At 46.6% G+C, this 18,499-nt stretch overlaps 1 protein-coding gene across 1 annotated transcript in view; it reads right to left on the reverse strand.

Moving 5' to 3' along the window:
* Positions 1 to 18,499, reverse strand: part of VWF (von Willebrand factor) — a 131,562-nt gene that overhangs the window by 51,831 nt on the left and 61,232 nt on the right. The window contains exons 19-25 of the mRNA XM_019754370.3: positions 10,587 to 10,690; positions 9,203 to 9,341; positions 7,886 to 8,020; positions 5,156 to 5,302; positions 2,495 to 2,635; positions 2,274 to 2,387; positions 601 to 757 (exon numbers count right to left, since the gene is read on the reverse strand). Of these exons, the coding sequence (XP_019609929.3) occupies positions 601 to 757; positions 2,274 to 2,387; positions 2,495 to 2,635; positions 5,156 to 5,302; positions 7,886 to 8,020; positions 9,203 to 9,341; positions 10,587 to 10,690 (937 nt within the window). The remainder of the gene's footprint in view (positions 1 to 600; positions 758 to 2,273; positions 2,388 to 2,494; positions 2,636 to 5,155; positions 5,303 to 7,885; positions 8,021 to 9,202; positions 9,342 to 10,586; positions 10,691 to 18,499) is intronic.

The following is an 18,499-nucleotide window of genomic DNA, read 5'->3' on the forward strand; positions in this document are numbered from 1 at the left end:
ACAGGCATTCCTGTACAATCTGAGAAGCCAGGACTGCACCCAAGGCCCCAAACAGGGCGTTGAGACCAGTGGTGGTGATGGCATTGGAGGAGGTGGGGACTATATTGAGGAACTAAAGAACTACAGGAGTCACCAATATTAGACACTTCCAGACTTTGAAAGCATCTAAACCAGGAACCTAGTGGTTCTGAATCTGATTTCCATATAAACAGAGTCAGCTGCTTATAGTCAAGGAAGGAAGACTCTACATAAATATATGAGCTGATCACTTGTATTAGCAAATATGTTAGTGTCCAATTAAAGATACATAGCGACTTCCTTCTTCTCGTCATCACCTTTCCCTGTTCTCCCTCTTCCAGAATTTCTGCAAAAGGGTCTCTACATATGCATGACCTCCATCCCTGTCTCCTGTCCCCTGTTCCTCCTCACTCACATCAACGTCTTACCTCCCTTCAGCCCTCTGCCATCCACCCCCATACTATAGCTCTGCCTTCTCTCCCATGAAAATGTCCTCCTGCACCCCAGTTACAGGTCTTAAAGTCTAGCTACATGAGGGTTGGGAGGGGGGTGTCTGAGATCATGAGAGCTATCAGGACTCACGGCACAGTGTGGCTGTCCTCCAGGTCACCACCTTGCCATGCTGGGCACACACGTGGGCGTAGGCAGCAATGGTGTCGCAGAAGCAGGCACAGTCCCCAGTGGACTCACAAGAGCAGGTGTCATAGATGCAAACGTCCAGGAACGGCTCGGGGTTCACCTGCAAGGGAGCATCAGGGTGGGACCAGATTAGGCACTCTGGCTCTTGGTCTGGATGGGAATGTTCTGGGGCTCATGGTAGGGAAAAGGGGGCTCAAGGACAGAAGAAGTGCAGCTCATTGTTGCCAAAGAGGGAGTGGGAAAGAAGGCAGAATTCCTAGCTTCTAATCTGTATTCCAGCAAGAAACTTTGAATAAAGCACTTTTGCCAATCTTTGATAGAGTAGATGTGCCTAAGAATTTTTCAAAAGAACATTCCTTTCTATACATCTATCCACTTACCTGCTCTGCTCAGTCACCCATCCATCCATTCCCATAACCCACTCCCAACCTCAGGGGTGTTGGGGTGTTTTTACATAAACACAAATGCACACACATGCCGGTCACTCTCTTTCCTTGCCTCCATTCAGCAAAGAGAAAGAGTAAATACATCAGGACCCACTCAAGCTGCCTCCCTGGGGTGCTATGAGCTGGTATGCTGGACAGTAGGACAGCGTATGGACTCCTGGACTCCGAATCTACATGAAGAGGTAGCCCATCCACCACCCATGTTCAGTCACAGTAACCCCTTCCCACCTTCCCTTTCCCCCAAACATGCCACTACACACACCAGCCTTTTTCAGGGTAGTTGTGATAGGAACGAATTCAGATATTAAATGAGTCTTTGTTTCTAAGACCTTCCAACAATGCTGATTCCCATGACTCCTCTCACTGCCTTCACTCTTCCACCAAACCAGAGACTCCTGAGTATCCTTTGGAGTCCTCAGGGACTAAAAATCACTGGGTGGAAAGAAAGAGAGCTGAAGTACAAGTATTCAACCAGTCATACCCATGTTGGCGGTGCCACTGAGCAGCGTGCATGCATGTGTGTGTGTGTGTGTGTGTGTGTGTACATGAGCATGTGTATGTGTACATATGTAGTCACACATACCTATGTATACATCCAAATACATGTGTGTATGTACATTCATATGGAGACAGGGAGAAAGTTGCATTTAACCTCGTTTGGGGAATTCCTAACCACCATTTGAGATAAAGACACAAAAACAAGCCATAAAATGAGGGCTCAAAATCCCTGGAGTTAAGACCAGAAAAGGGTTTCTGTGAGACAAGACCTAGGGCCTAAAGGGATTTATGAGGGCAGAGGATGGGGTGCTCAGCTCTGGAGACATAGTGGGGTAACTGGAAAATGAAACCCCTGACTCTAGTGCTGAAGACAAGATAACACATGGGGAACAAACCCCACGACTGGGGAGAGAAGAGAAGCATTGGCAGGTGCCCAGAAGAACTATGTGTAGAAGAAAAATGGTTTACGAGGCATTGCTTTCCTCATACACTGTCAATTACCCTTTCTGTTTCCCAGCCTGAAGCCAAGAAAGGGAGTAAAGAGGTGCCCCATGCAGGTCATTTCAAACCTTCCAAGGCAGCATTCACCATTAGAAGCTTGCACTCTGAGTGTCCAAGCTACTGACCAACCCTTGGCACTCTCCTGCCTCCAGTTACCCCCACGGCCCTCACCAGCTTGTTGCAGTCCTGGAAGATGTCACTGGTGAGGATCCTGCAGGAGGAATCCACCATCGTCTGCTTCATGATGTTGTTGTGGCAGGTGGCAGGAGACGAGTCCAGCGGCACCTAGGGACCAGATGGACCAAAACAGTCAACCCAGAAGGATCCCAGAGACCCTCTTCCCGAGCCCAGCCACCTACCACCCATGGTCCACATGGAGACCCCAGACGTACTTTCCCGGTGTCAGCACATTGCGGGCTCACTTTCCAGGAATTCCCAAAGTCCACAGGGTCTTCCTCCACTTGGAGGTTGCTGCTGGTGAAGTCATTGTTCTGGATGCCATCGAAATTCCCACAGAGGCCACATACCTGCTCCTGAAGGATAAGTTGAGATCGTGAGCATTGCAAACCTCAAGGCAAATTCTGATTCAAGGAAAAGAGGGATCCGACAGCGAAGAAGGCAGGCTCGTCTGCGGAAGAAGAGGACCAAGGGAACGAGGACGGAGACCCAGAAGGAGAGCAGGCTGACTAGCAGAGCCTTATCCTTGCCAAGGCCTTTTCCCAGGTGTCCTCACTGACGCCATTTTAAAGTTAAGGAAATAAAGGTCATTCACAAAGAGAGGCAACCTGCCCGTGACCCATAGTCAGCCAAGGGCAGAGGTGGGAATTAGGCAGCCTTGGCCCTGGTATCTCCAGTAGAAACCATCACCTCCCCAGTAAGTGTCTGAGCAGAGAGAGGAGCTGCTTCAACATTACATCAACAAGAGCAGAAAGGTCTGAGGAGAGAACATTCTGTCCTGTTTTACTACGGAGAGGTAAGTCCCTTACCTGGAGAACTGCGGCCTGTTCAAAACAAGCTGGTGAGGATTCTGATGGACACCAAATGCCACCAAGCCTGATATAGTATCTTATTAGTCTCCGTACTCACCTATCATAGTGTATACAAGGCCTGAACAAGTAATTACTGAACGAATGGAAACCATAACATAAGAACTATGGGAAGAACTGGAAATATTTGGCCTGGGAAAGAAAAAGTGCTATGCTCTTACAACATAGTTGGAGCCCTGTCTTGGGACAAAGAGATGTGACTTATTCTATTTTGTTTCCATATGGAGAATTTGGTTTGGTACAATGGGTATACGTTACTGGGAAACATGTAAGAAGAATATTCTCACAGTTGGACAAAAGGCCCAAGATCTTTATGTGGCCTAACTGCCCCCACAGTATGGCCCCTGTCCCCTTCTTGCCCTTGTTAATTACCATTTGCCCCAAGTCCCTTCTCTCCAACCACACTGACTTCCTTGCTCAAACGCTCCAAACATCATCTACCCTAGTGCCTTTGCACACGCCATCCCATCTGCCTAAATATCTCACCCGGATATTTACATGGCTCACTCCCTGCCTTACCTGAAGACTCTCTCATATGTGACCTTTTCAAACAGGTATCATCAGATCAACCAACCTAAAATGATGTCTATATTATTTTAGAATATGATCTCCACCAGGGTTGTGGTAGGCCAAACTACACCCCCCCTCCCAAAGATATCCACATTCTAATCCCCAGAACCATGATTATGTTATCATATGTGGCAAAAGGAACTGATTAGGGTGTAATTAGGTTAAGGATGTTGAGATGGGGAGATTGTCCTGGATTATCTGGCTGGGCCCAGTAATCACAGGGTCTTATAAGGGGCACAGGAGGAGTCAGAGTGAGAACAGTGATGGGACAGAGGGAAGCAGAGAGTGATAGAGATATGGTATTGATTTTGAGGATGGAGGATAGGGCCATGAGCCAAGGAATGCAGGCAGCCCCCAGAAGCTAGAAAAAGCAAACAAACGGACTCTTCCTTACCATTTCCAGAAGGAACGTAGCCCTGCTGGCCAATTTTAGACTTCTGACCCCCAGAACCAGAGAATAATAAATTTGTGCTGCTGTTTTAAGGGATTAAGCGCGTGATACTTTGTTATAGCAGCAATGGGAATCTAATACAAGGGTTAAGATACATATATATGCATATACGTACATATATGTGTATGTGGATAGATAGATATAGATATAGCTAGATACAGATATAGATATATAGATACATAGATAGAGAGATAGAGAGATAGAGATAGTTTTTTCCCTGCTGTGTCCACAGTGCCTAAGACAGTGATTGACACATAATAGGAGCTTAGTAAGGATTTATTGAATAAACAAATGAGCAAATAGTTAATGTTTTGGAGAAATTGAATGTGCTACCATGAGACACTAGGACAGTGCAGCCTCACTTCAGTACAAGCTGAAAATGAACAGTGCTCTCAGACTCTGTGGCATCTCACTCCTGCTGAGATGAAACAGCCACCAGAGTAGACAGAGTACTTGTCACATGCATGCCAGTTAGAGAAAATGAAGTCCCAGCAAGCTGTTGAAACCTAAACAAATACTGTAAGCTTCCTCAAAAGTAGGTTATGAGCAGTTTCACAAATGGCTCTCAAAATACACTGGCCTATGGCTCACCCGGAATACTTTGCAGTGTTCTAATAATATTGTGCATGATGGGTTGGTCTCTGTAGGTTAAGAAACCTTAAGAAAAGTTATTGCCTGATCTTTCCTTCCTTCTTTTGAGGATATAAACTGCATGCCTAGCAAAGCCAGTCAAGGAACTGTTTGCAGCAGTGGGGGGCCCTCAGCCCTCCCATATGCAGCTAGTCTCAGGAAACAGCTGAGGCTAATGCTACCCTTGAGTCCATGGTCTTATTTGTATGGGGAGGGAGGCTCAATGAGATGACCACCCACCCTCTCACGAAATGGTGGGAGGGGCAGTGTCTACTTCCTGCTACTGAGGAAGCTGAAGAAGGTCCCAACGACGAGTCATAGACAAGATGAGAAAGAAGTGGAAGAAGGCCACGGACCTGATACGTCTGTTTCAGGATCACGGAGATACCCAGGTGGTGGTCCCAGACCACAGAGAGCGCCTTGCTCAACAGCAGAATGATGTATCGGCCGGACTCCACCACCTCAAAGTGAGTTTCATCCTTCATGGGCCTCTTCACATTCACCTGAAGGAGGACAAATCGTAAGACAGGGATGGGGAGGACAGGCACGAGTGTCCTCCTGCCCCAGACGCATACCTGTCTCGATGGCTCTCTAGAACCACAAGCCCCGTTCAGTCAGAGTTAGTCCCTTCAGGGCTAGCAGCTGCCCGGACATTTCTGTTTCTGTCTTGCCTACCACTCTCTAAGAATCCTCTGACTAAGGGACAATAATTGGCAGCAAAATCATAATTATGAGATTAAAAATACAACAAAACCCACTAGCAGAAGATCATCTATCACTTCACAAAAAGAATTTTTTGGCACTTGATCGTTCAATACATGTGGCCCTCTAAATAGGTTTTTACTGTGGCAATGATTTTAAGCATCTCTAGGCAATCGATTCAAAAATCCATCCCTTGGAGATGTAAAGTAAAACATAGGGAATATAATCAATAATATGGTGATAACTATATATACTGCAAGGTGGGTACTAGTCAGGGGGATCACTTCTTTTTTTTTACAAAGTTTATAATTTGCTGTATTTTTGTCTCCTATTTTTAGAAATCAATACATTAGTTATTTATTTTTTAACATTTTTTATTAGTTTCAGGTGCACAAAACAATAGAATAGTTAGACATTTATCATTTATGTCCCTCACACAGTGACAAACCCCCGCCCCCATCCACTGCCCCTTTGACATAGCACTCAACCATTACATTTCTACTGTCTCTATTCCTAATGCTGTACTCTGCTTCTTGTAAATATATATATATATATATATATATATATATATATATATGTATATGTATATAAAATTGTAGTTGACAATCATTATTGTTCAGCTTCAGCTTCAGGTGTACAGTGCAGTGATCAGGCATCTACATCATCCCTCAGGTGGTCTCCCTAATGAGACAAGTGTCCATCAGATACCCTACAAATTCTTTACAACATTATTGATTACATGGGGATCACTTCTTACATTATATAAATGTCTAATCACTATGCCCTACAGCTGAAATTAAAATAAAATAATATTGAATGTCGACTATAATTGAAAAATTAAAAAGCGGGGGAGGTAAAGGGGAATAAGAAGTCCAACTTTCCAGGTATAAAGCAAGTAAGTCATGGGGATGTAACATACAGCATGGGGAATATAGTCAATAATAATTATGGTAGCATAGAACGGTATCAGATGGTTGCTGGACTTATCATGGTGATCGCTTCTTTAGGTGTATAAACGTTGAATAACTACGGTGTACCCCTGAAGCTAACATAATATTGTATGTTAGCTATATTTTAACAAAAATCTTAAAAAATAATAAAAACCTATCCCTTTACAAAAAGGAGCACTAGACTCTGTCCTTTCCTCCCCCCACCTCCCACTCCTGGCATCGCCGGCATCAGGATTCCAAGCCCACTGGCAGCAGAGAGGCTGAGGAGCTCGGTGTTAGCAGCAGGAATCCCAGATTTCAGTTCGCAGGATTCTGACCTGAGACCTTGGCTGGCTGAATCGTGCCAGCGCTAAATCCTCCAAGCCCATTGCAGTGGCTTGGCTGTCTAATTCGTAAAATTGAGGCAGATGCTGTCACCCCTTTGCAAAGGTCCTCTCCTTAGAGACACACAACATGCAGAGCTCATCACCTGTGCACACCTCCTATTCAGTATCACCACTGTCATCTGTCCTAAGTAGAGCTGTCCTTAGAAAAGGAGCTGACACTGCTGACCCAGTCAGTAGGTCACACTTGTAAGCAGTTTTCTTCCATATGGAGAATTCACCTTCCCATCCCGATATCGGTGGTGGGCACTTGCAAGAAGGCAGGGATGCGGGCTGAGGCCAGGGAACAAAATGAAGGTACCAGAACAGCTGTGAGCCCAGACCCCGGGTCTCTCTACTGGTAGATACAGTCAGACCAGCGGAACCAGAACTGTGGATGAGGGACCACCTGCCACTTCAAATGCAGATTCCTGGGCCCCACCCAGACCTCCGAGTCAGAATCTCAGGGTGAGCCTGGAGGTCAGCAGCTTAAACAAGGTCTCCTAGCAGTTCTCAGATACCCTTCTGAGAACCACATCAAAGCTCTAGTACACAGGGACTGAATCAGCTTACTGCTCTTTTGTGCTCTTTTAAAAAGATTTATCTGGAAAGAACTGAAAACATAAAAGAGAGGGAAAATCCCAAAACACCATCACTTCCCAAAATATACATATTTATATATGTGTGTGTGCATACACTCGCATAATTTATTTTACATACATGTATTGTATATATCTATAAAAGGCAAAGTCCTCCTGCCCGCCGATCTCCACTCCACCCTCCAGAGCTAAGCACTGATTCCTCCTGTGCATATGCGGATAGAGTTGCACACCCTTCTCCACGCATCTCTCTGCACTTTATTTTACTAAAATGGGGTCATGTTCTGTGACTTGTTCTTCTCGTAGAATATGAGAAGGTAGAAGGTCAGGCGACATAGTTCCACCCCGTGCTCTTTCATGGCTGCACAATATTCCATTCACACAAGTTTTAAATGAATGCTTGACAATGCTCTTCACAAGCTGACAGAAGAGCAAAGGGACCTGAGAATGGAGGGAATGAGGCTGGCACTCACCTCCCCGTCAAACAGTTCAATCTCTCCTCCTTCCACCAGGATGGTGACACGCTTCTTGCATTTCACTGAGGGGTAGACACACCCCTCATTCCCCACCAGGATCCGGAAGGTCCCAGGGTTACTGCCACAGTAATCCTGGGGAAAAGAGGTGCCAGGAGAGAAATATTATTCCAGCCACCTCTCCCCAGATCAGAAGATTGGCACCTCATCATCTCAGACGTGGGTGGTGGAGGCTCAGCTGGTTGGTGTTGCTGCTCACTCCCAGCATGCTCTGCACATGGCTGTCTGCTGAGGCTGCTCACTCCCAGCATGCACCGCATACGGCTGGTCAGGCACTGTTAGTTCTGCCCCACTCCCAGCATGCTGGGCAGGCATGCATGCTCAGTCACCCTCACTGCCTGACTTTCAGGGCACTGCCCAGTCTCTGGGGCTGAGGCTCCTACAGGTCTTTGGTCCTCCCTGCAGACCACACCAAGCCCCCACCCCTTCTCCTCCTGGGAACAGAGACAGAGCGACCACATTGTTTAAAGTTTCACAGAGTTGAGCTGTCTCATCCCTCAGGAGAAAAGCCCCCATACCTGCTTGCTTACTCACTTTGGTGTCAACCAGCAAGAGTAATTGACCGGAATCCGTGCGGTGGGGAGAGGGAGGCAGGAGAGCCAGTGCCCTCATTCACCAGCTAGGATTTCCTGGGCTCTTTCTCATCCTGCTGGGCAGTGTGACATTTCTGTGCCCCCATCCCCCTCCCGCCCATTCTGAATTACACCAGGTTAGAAATGAAAATATGGAAAATGCAATAGAATCAGGTGGGATGCAAACTCCAGGGCTCATTTCAACCATCCCCCGTCCAGGACCACTGCATAAGGCTGTGTGGGTTGTTCACTGCACAAGGGTGCTAGCAGGGAGGGTAAGTGGGTGCTGAAATCCAACCCTGGCTCCCCTCCCCACTGTGCACCCTGATTGAGGCTGTGTCTGCAGAAAGGAAAGGATGCCTTTATCCAATTCCATTTCGATGTTAGTTTTGGCTAATGGTAGCCTTGCCCCCACACCAATCCCAGTCAACAAAAGAGCTTCTACCCTATTCTTATAAGTCTCCAGGTAAACGGAAGGAAGCTGGACAATCACTATGAGGTTCAACTCCCCATCTCCTTCAGGCACTTCTCTCAGGGGCTGGACAATCACTCAAGTAGAAACCAGCCCAAAGTCGTTTCCATGGACAGAACAGCAGACTCTGACCTGGAAACCCCAGACTGCAGTCAGCACCTCCCACCCCCTCCTAAGGACAGACAGCACCCTCCCCCTCTCCCTCACTCTCACCTGCACCAGAACATACTGGCACTCCCCGGGGAACATATATTTGAGTCCATCGAAGGTGAGGTAGTGGGCCATGCCCATCGTGGAGCATGTGGCGTCACACACGTGGTCTGTGCAGTTCCACTTCCGGTCTTGACAGATACTAGGAACAGTAATGGCAAGGATGGCCGGTTAGGTACCTTGGGTGTGAGGGACTCATCTGGGCATTGGGGAACAAGGAGACCATGAAGGAACATAAAATGCTCCGGGTGCCACCCTATCCAGGAAGCCCCAAGAAGGGGAAGCTCTGCAGCCTATGAAGTGTGGACCTCACAGAGGGTTGGATGGCTTTGCTGTTGTGAACTGACACATTTTTAAAACACAGGGCCCAGGAAGAAAGAGGGAAGCCAAGCTGCTCTCCATCACAAGAGGGAAACTGAGACAAAGAAGGGAACAGGTTGTCTAAGGTGATCCAGGCAGCCAGGAGAAGAGGCCCAGATCCTCTGCAGGCCACCTGCCATGGGTTTCCTAAAGCTCAGCCTCCCTAGAAGTTGACTGAGAATGGCCCCAGGGTCTCCACAAAACAGAGACAATGATGTCGGAAGCCATCTGAAGCTCCTGGGGAACACAAGACAGAATGGCAGTCAAGTTCTGAGATGGGAAAATAGGGGTCAACCATGAACTTCTGCCAGGAGGGGTTTTGTGTATACATAACTATATGGTTCAGTCTACAGTGATTTGCCAACTGCCACCATGCCCCATCCCACTGCCCTACAACCAGAGCTAACCTCAGGAAGCCCACTGTGTGTCAGAGGCGGTTAGCTCAGACCTCAGGCCCAGTAGACAGCTAAGCGCCTTCTGCCTCTGTCCACATGGGCCTTTCTCTGAAGCTGGGCACAGCCACAGACTCAAAGTCTGGGTGAATGAGCAGAGAGGGTTATGTGAAGAATGGCCAAGGAGAAGGGAGAAGGAAAAACAGCCACCCTCACAAGGCCTCTTTTCAAACTGTGCCATTGCAAGCACACTTTCAATATGCTTAGGGGGCAGTATAAGGCTGGAAAGACCCTCCAAACCCCATGCCCTTTGGCAGCTTGGTCACATATGCAATGACTGATATAGGGTAAGGCCCTTATCTTCTCCACGCCCCATCTCCCTGAACAGAAACACTAACCTCTAGGAGAGTGTCCATGCAGCGTGAGCACAGGCAAGGATAAAGATTCTCCCCATTTCAGGTAGAGAAACAGAGACCCAGAAAAAAGGAAAGACTAACCACATTCTCTCAGGGTGCTGGCGGTAAGTGCCAGAGCTCATTGGCCGTATCTGCCCCCCACCTTGATCTGTACCCCCACCTCCATTTGCTCCACACACAATGGCTCAGTCTCCAGGAAAGCCTCTCCCAAGGCCTCACCAAGTGTTGCAGTCAATCTTCACAGTCTCTCCTGGGGCATAATCTTTGCCCTGATGGGAGCAGGGACATCTTTCCAGGGCCACACATCTGTTTTCATGCCGGACCTAAGGGGAAGCAATCCACAAGTCTTGAGGGTCACAGTGAGTGAGCTAGAGCCCTGCTAGGAAGGCAGCGTTGGCCAGAGGTCAGGCCAGGGAACCCATGCCCAGGCGGGGGCTTGGCGGACACAGGCTCCCATCTACACGGGTCCTCCCAACACAGCTAACGACACTCTGATCACCGTCTGCCCTCATATCCTGCTGGGGGCAGGCGACCTGGAACCTCAGTGAAGGCTCTTTGGTAACATGTGTCAGAAGACTTTGAAATTCACGTATCCTTAGCCCCAGTAATTCCTAGCAGATAATTTCTCCAAAGGAAATAAAATTAAAGACAAAGGTAATATGGAATTATTCATCATTGCAAAAAAATATGGAAGCAACCAAGTGTTAAACAATAGAAAAATGATTACATCCACTAAAGACTCCCCAGGTGATGGTGTCCCAGGTGATGGACCTATTAAATTGGCCCTTTGAAAGATTCTCAAAAGATATGGTAAATACTTAGGTTGTTAATTTTTAAAATGGCAGGGGGAAACTGTATATACTATGGTCCCAATTATGAAAAAAAATATGTACATATATTTTAAAAAAAGACTGAAGGAAATGTAGAAGTTGCTTCCAGATAGTGGGCTGGGGTAGGGGAACTTTATTTTCTGTTTGGGTTTCTTAATTTTTTTTCAAATGTTCTTCAGTGAGCATCTACTATGTTTATAATCGAAGAAAATGGACAATATACTTAATAAAATGCATGAATTAATTGTTAACGCACTTCATACTCTGGAGATGAAAGTTGGATACTGGCCATAGGCAGGGATGGACCAAAGCCAGAGTTTGGGGTCTTGTTCAAGCCCACATTTGCTGTCCTCACCCAGTCCCCTGAGATTCTGACATACCTTCCATGGGGGTATGCTCTATTTCCCTGCCCTCCCCCCACAAAGAAGTTACTATACGAGCATGTTATACTCCTCAGGTCTATTGGGGTCAGCGGGAAAAAAGCTAAGACCTACTGGCCCCAGAAGAACTGGTCAAACCCATCTGACCCCAACATGTAGATCTGCTTCTGTCTCAACCACAGGAGGAGGCCCTGAACAATTGCCCTGTGTGGCCTACACTTAGGTGACCTAAAAGAGCCCTGGGTCACCCTCAGGTGAAGGAACCAGGGCACTTTGGTTCCAGAGCAACCTGAAGGGTGAGAAGCTCCTGGTCTGGGTGGCTCAGGATTCATGTGACCCAGTCACACCCCAGACAAGCCTGAGTTCCCAGGGCTTGGAACTAGAAAAAGACCTGGGAACAGGTGGGCTTGGGCTGAACAAAGGCCATTTGCGTCAAGGATCAGAGGCTAAAAGTGTGTGTGTGTGTGTGTGTGTGTGTGTGTGTGTGTGTGTGTGTGTTTTAAAGGGGGTTAGGAAGAATAACCTCCACTACTTCAGCCCACCTTCACTCAACCTTGGTTGTTTTCCTGAGTTCTCAGAGCCTAAGGGAAGGGACAGGATGGGCAAGTAGAGAGCAAGGAAGAGGCAGAACCGCCACATTCCAGGTAGCTCTTATCTCCTAGGACCACTGTTCTTGGAAGATACTAAGCTTAGGTGCCTCATAGAGAAGATGGCAGCTTGGTAGGAACAGGGAGGGGGTGGAAAATGTCTCTCTAACAGAGTATTCAAAGGCTGTCACAATTAGGGTTCATTCCCACATTCCCCCCAAGCTTTGTCAGCTCTGACTTAAGGCCCAGGACTGCCACCTATTGGCTACCCTAAGAATAACAATAATGTCTCTGCTGAGGAATCTTGACAAGCTCTCCAACATTCACTCCTATAGTTAATGGAGACCAGACAAGAAGCCTCATTATTGGAAACATTACGAGAGACAGAGTGATGCAGGATGCATAGGGGTGCATTCCAAGAAACAGAGCCCTGCTCGCCTCACCTCACCTCTTCTCCCCTCCGCAGAACACATCCCGTCACCTTCAGTAGGCTGGGTGCAGGGCTCTCAGTCCTCTTAGTCTGCTTGCTGCATGTTTTTACCTCTCTCCAGATACTCAACCCATTGACAAGAGTCTCGCACACCATGGCCCAGAGAGCCCCACCCCTGGCCGAGGGCTGAGTTCCAGAAAGCCCAGCCCGCATCCAGTGGACATAAAACGCAAATCCCAGCTTGGCCATGAGATTATGCTGCCACCTCCTTCTGTGCTGTCACTGACAACCATATGGCTCCTCTCTGCCCTGACTTATTTTAGTAAAAGGAGATTACTAATTGGAGGATTACAATATTAAAATAGGACTATATGATTTCACTTATATGTGGGATCTAAAAAACAAATGAATAAACAAAACAGAAACAGACTCATAGATACAAAGAACAAACTAATGGTTGCCAGAGGGGAAGGTGGTAGGGCAAAAAAAAAGGGGGGTGGGGGGCATAAGAGGTACGGATTTCCAGTTATAAGATAAATAAGTCACGGGGTTGTAACATATAGTGTAGGGAATATAGTCAATAATATTTTAATAACTTTGTACAGCATCAGGTGGGTGCTAGACTTATGGTGACCACTTCAAGATATATAAAAGTGGAATAACGAGGTTGTACACTTGAAATTAATATAACATTGTATGTCAACTATACTTTCATTAAAAAGTAGGACTTTGATATTGAACAAAGACAGTTATAAAGAGAACAGAGGCATGGGAATAGATCCATAAGTCAAAACTGGAGAGAAGAAAAGCATAACCTTAAAAGGAAAGGAGATATTTCAAGGCCACACCTCAGCAGGAGTCTCCTGTCTTCAGAGAGAAAATCAAATAACACCAGCCCAGCCAAAAACAACCAAAGAGTCCTGAAGCATTAAAGAAATTCATGAAGATAGAAAGATAGAAACACAATGGGGTGAGGGGCTAATAAATGGGATCTAGATAAGAACTGGCCTGACACCTAGGGTAGGCCCCCATAGCAGTCCCTAAGGGAATTTTGTAGCAAGTCACTTAAACTTCATGTTTAAAATGAAAAGAACCATCTTTGCCTAGTGTTTGTCCCTTTGGGACACCAGGAGTATAATACTGTGTTTCCCTGAAATTAAGACCTAGCCGGACCATCAGCTCTAATGCATCTTTTGGAGCAAAAATTAATGTAAGACCCGGTCTTATTTTAATATAAGACCAGGTATAATATAATATAGCATAACATAATATAATACTGGGTCTTATATTAATTTTTGCTCCAAAAGACGCATTAGAGCTGATGGTCCGGCTAGGTCTTATTTTCAGGGAAACACGGTAAGATAAAATTGATGAATGTGCTTCAAAGACTTCAGAAGAAACAGCAGAAATAGTTGCCACTATTATTCATCAACTTATGACATCTTGCGTGAGAATGGTTCACACTGAGAACATGGTACCAGGTCTTGGTCAGCCCCATGAAAATATGTGAAGTAGAAAAACATTGGTTTTGTTACTCTTCTCTGAAAAAGCCACATCTCCCCCTTCCCATACGTGAACACCATACTGACCCATTCTCCAAAATCTTTTGCCTTCCAACTGTCCTTTGTTCATTTTCCCACCCCATCAATACTTCCAGCTCAGTGCAGCTGATTTCAAGTAGATGTTTGCTAGGAAGTAAAAAGAATCTGATGAAATAACTCACACTAAGGTGTGAATGACGTCCCATGAGGATTTATAAGGTTGTAAGCATTTTTAAAGCTCTTGCTTGTTAACCAAAATGAATTTATGCTTATTGTATTTCAGTAAGCCTGATTAGGTGACAAAACATAGGAAATGTAAGAGATATTTTTGAGGCAGGAGGGCTTTCTTGGACCTTTTAAAATGGCATCTCATAGGATTTACAGTGCCCACACGGGAAGCCCATATTGGATGGGCCCCTAAGCCCAAACTTTAGCTTTCGAAAAGCAGTGCCAAAGTCTTTCTAGTCTTCATATTGGGCCATTGAGAAAACTGGGCATCAAAGAACCAGGGAAATTAACATACTTCCCACTTACAGAGATTTCCTCGTACCAGCAGAAGTGGGTACCAGTTTGGAAATTTAACCTCTAGATTTCAGAAAGTAATTGAGCATCTCCCGGACAGTGGAACTACATTTTCCCCAGAGCACTCATGGCCCTGCCTCCCAGAGGGAGGCAAACAGCGTGAAGATCTGGTCTGGGAGTCAGGAGACCAGAATTTCTACTATATAGCTATGTAGCCTTGGATGGTTCTGTTTCTGTTCTTTCCTCAGTCTCCCCCTGTGTGACAGAAGAAGTTGAAATTGTGGGTCTTTGGGGTTCCTCCTGGAGGAGCCCCTTGGTGTTCCTGGAGAGGACAATGGCAGTGAGCTGTGCTTTGCTGCCACCTCATGGTAGAATCAAGTAATATTCTAACTTAAAGGCAAGTATGTTCACTCAAGTGTCTTTGAACTAAAGAAAAAGACGGGAAATTTTCTCGTGCAAACCACACACACACAGCTGCCTCCATTTTATTGTTCTAGTGGATCTCAGAATGTGGACACTGAGGTCTCAAAAACTTGCTCCCAGTGTCTGCTAATTTCCTATAGCATTTCTATTCATAATATGATTGATTCATGGTTTTCCTCCATGAACTTCCTATAACAATCATTAAACTACCACTTACTAAGCAACTCCCATGTGCTCGCCACTGTCATATCCAGGCCTCCCAACAACCCTCCTAACTCAATTTTATAGAGAAAAACCAGACACAAAGATTTTAAGTGACTTGCCACTCAGTTCAGTAAATGTCAGAAGCCAGGATTCAAACCTAGAATCTCGGGACTCCAATTCAATGCCTTTTCCATGCTGCTTCCCCACCAACCATTTATCAGGGTGTTGACCACTTATCAAAAGTACCCACCCTCCTGTTCCATGCAAGGAGATCTTTGCACCAGTGGCAGGAGCAGATGGAATCTGCAATTGGTGGAGTGGGCCAGAAAAACCTCTGCTCTAAGCAGGTGCCAGTCCTGGAACAAACAGCAAGAGGGGGTCTCACTCCCCGCCCCCAACATTTGCAAACAGATGCTCCTGGCCTTACATTGAAAGATGCCTCGAAAGAGAAAACGCAACCTTCCAGCAAGAGCAGTCCTGCTCAGTGTGGTCCAAGGACCAGTGCCGGTCTGTGATTACGTAAGCACAGAAGTGGAGAGACGATGTTTAGAAAAGCATATGGCAATATGATTGAGTAGTAGATCGTGTCTATTGTGTCTAATAAAAATTAGAGGGGGTCATATTTTGTATGGAATTGCTTTTTTGTTTCATTTTTCCGCTCATTTCTATTGTATTTATGAAAAGCATTGGTTCACAACAGATTGGAAATTTAAGAAAATGGGCCCTTCCTGGGTGTCTCCTGGGGATGGAAGGAGGTGATCACCACAGCCTCTGAGAGTGAGCCTTGGTTATTTATAAAAACAACCATTAAAGCTATTCCTGTGATTCTACAGCACTTTCTGGTTTTCAAAGTGCTTTCACCTAGTCCTTCAGGTCCACGGCCAACGATGAAGGCAGCAATTATGTGTCCATGTTACAGATGAGGTAACTGAGGCTCAGAGAAAGTGTGAGTGATTGTACAAGAGCGAGGAGCCACAAAGTGGTGAAGCCTGGACCGAGAGCTTAGCCCTCTGACTCCGGTTCCTCCCCGGGGCGCTCTTTCCAATTTCAGTAGATCTGCCCCCCAGGAAAGAACTCCTTCCCTCTCCAAGTCCTCAGAATGCAGAATCGCTGACCTCTTCCCCAAAACCCTTGATAACATGCCACAAACTCACCACCTGCCACAGGGGATGTCAGGCCAAACAGAGAAACACCCCTGGGGAGGACGACTGCACCGTCAGATGGGCCCAAACAGGGTGTTTCCAGCTTCTTTTTCTTGGCGCTGTGGCCAAGAACACGTGTCCTGTGCAGCCGCCAACACACTGTGCACTTAATAAATCACCCGGACTTCTGCTCTGCCGAATCCGCCCTCAACAATTTGCACGTTAGTCGGCATCGAATTGAAGCTGTTGTGAAAATAACCCAATCTCTCGCGCCAGGAGCTTTCAAGTTTTCAATCCCCTGCAGTTGAGGTGAGAGACACCTCATTATATGACAGATATCGGAAGGCTGTGCTCAGAATGCATGCCAGAGGCTTCAGGAATGCCAAAGAGCTGCGAACGGTGCGTCCACATCCTGTACTTGAGGTCTTGCTCTCCAGGGGATTTGGGACAATAATGCAGTTACTGTAGTTATTAATATTTAAGACTATCTGTACTGTTTCCTTCATGGAAAAAAAAAGTTCACTGAAAAGAGTCTCAGATGCAGACATGATCTCCTGAGGGTTGCCCCTTTTCTTGCCAGAAAATTTCACCTCCAGGTACGATGAAGGGACGGTCAAAATAAGGGACTCTTGCAGTAAAAAGAGCAACATGGAAGCGTGCCCTCCCCTCTCCTATTTCTTGCCCTGCCCAAGTCTGAGCTTCCCCTTCCTTGTATGTCTCCTTGGATAGCCACCTTCTGCCAAGGCACCAAACAAGACCTTCCAGTTGAGGGATGTTCCCTGACCAATCTCTAGCTCCCCATTAGAAAAGATAGTTCCAGAATCCTGAGAGGCTAAGACAGAGGGGAACACCCAGGGGAGAATAAGTAACAGCTAGTCTCTCCGTCTTGGAGGAGAAAGGGTCAGAGGGAAGGAGATAGACCATCTTCCCAGCACACACTCAATGGGGAGATCCAAGCACCCTCCACAGAACAGTGGCAGCTCCTATAGCCCAGGGCACCGCCCTTCAAGCTGAGGTCTGGGCATCATTTATGTCCTTTATAGCCATATGAGAGCCATCCTGTCCCCTCCTATTTTGGCCTCTACAACACACCTGCCCCTCACAACTCACTTTGGGTCTGGGGAATTGGAATCAGGGAAAGCAAGACAGGATGCATTTGAAAGAGAAAAATCCCGAAGATGCATCCTTCAGGATGACAAGAATAATATATGTATAATATATTTAATATAAAATGGCCTAAGATGAAACTTGGGAGGGAGGTAAGGAGGCTTGGGTATACTCACACCTTTGCCACCACCACGAGGCCCATAGGAGCCAGGTGGCCTCCTTGGACCACGCCTGGCCTTCAAGGAGCTGCTGGTCACAAACTGCATGTTTGTAGCCCCAGCCCCAGAATCGTGGAATGTTAAAAGCCAGCCGAGACCTCACGATTCACTTTACAGATGGGGAAAACAAAGCTCTGTGAGGAAGGAATGTTTTGGACCCATGGCTTGCTAGCTCCCCATTAGAAAAGATAGTTCCAGAATCCTGAGAGGCTAAGACAGAGGGGAACACCCAGGGGAGAATAAGTAACAGCTAGTCTCTCCGTCTTGGAGGAGAAAGGGTCAGAGGGAAGGAGATAGACCATCTTCCCAGCACACACTCAATGGGGAGATCCAAGCACCCTCCACAGAACAGTGGCAGCTCCTATAGCCCAGGGCACCGCCCTTCAATGGCATGGCAGGGACTCCAATGTCTTCTCTTGAAATAGAAAGTTATACATATACTGTATATGCAAATCATATGCAAATATGTGTGTATGGCCTCTCCTCTTCAAACAATGGAACAAAGCCCTTGAGAAAACTCTAGTGGAAATGCCTGTTTTCACGTGTATTTCCCGGAAATTCTTGCTTTGTGTCTTATGGCACTTGTTTGTGCTAAGTTCTTGTATTTTGTCTGATCTCACCAGGATCAACTCAGACACTTTCCTGCTGTCTCTTCCCCAACTCTGGCAGCTAACTGAGCCACAGTCTCCCCCACTCCTGCCCCCATCACCACCCCCGCCCTGTCAGCATCCAGTTTAACTGTGTTGCC

This window comes from Rhinolophus sinicus, chromosome 1 (assembly GCF_057876585.1).
Source record: "Rhinolophus sinicus isolate RSI-liver-muscle chromosome 1, RSI-T2T, whole genome shotgun sequence".
NCBI classification, from domain to species: Eukaryota; Metazoa; Chordata; class Mammalia; order Chiroptera; family Rhinolophidae; genus Rhinolophus; species Rhinolophus sinicus.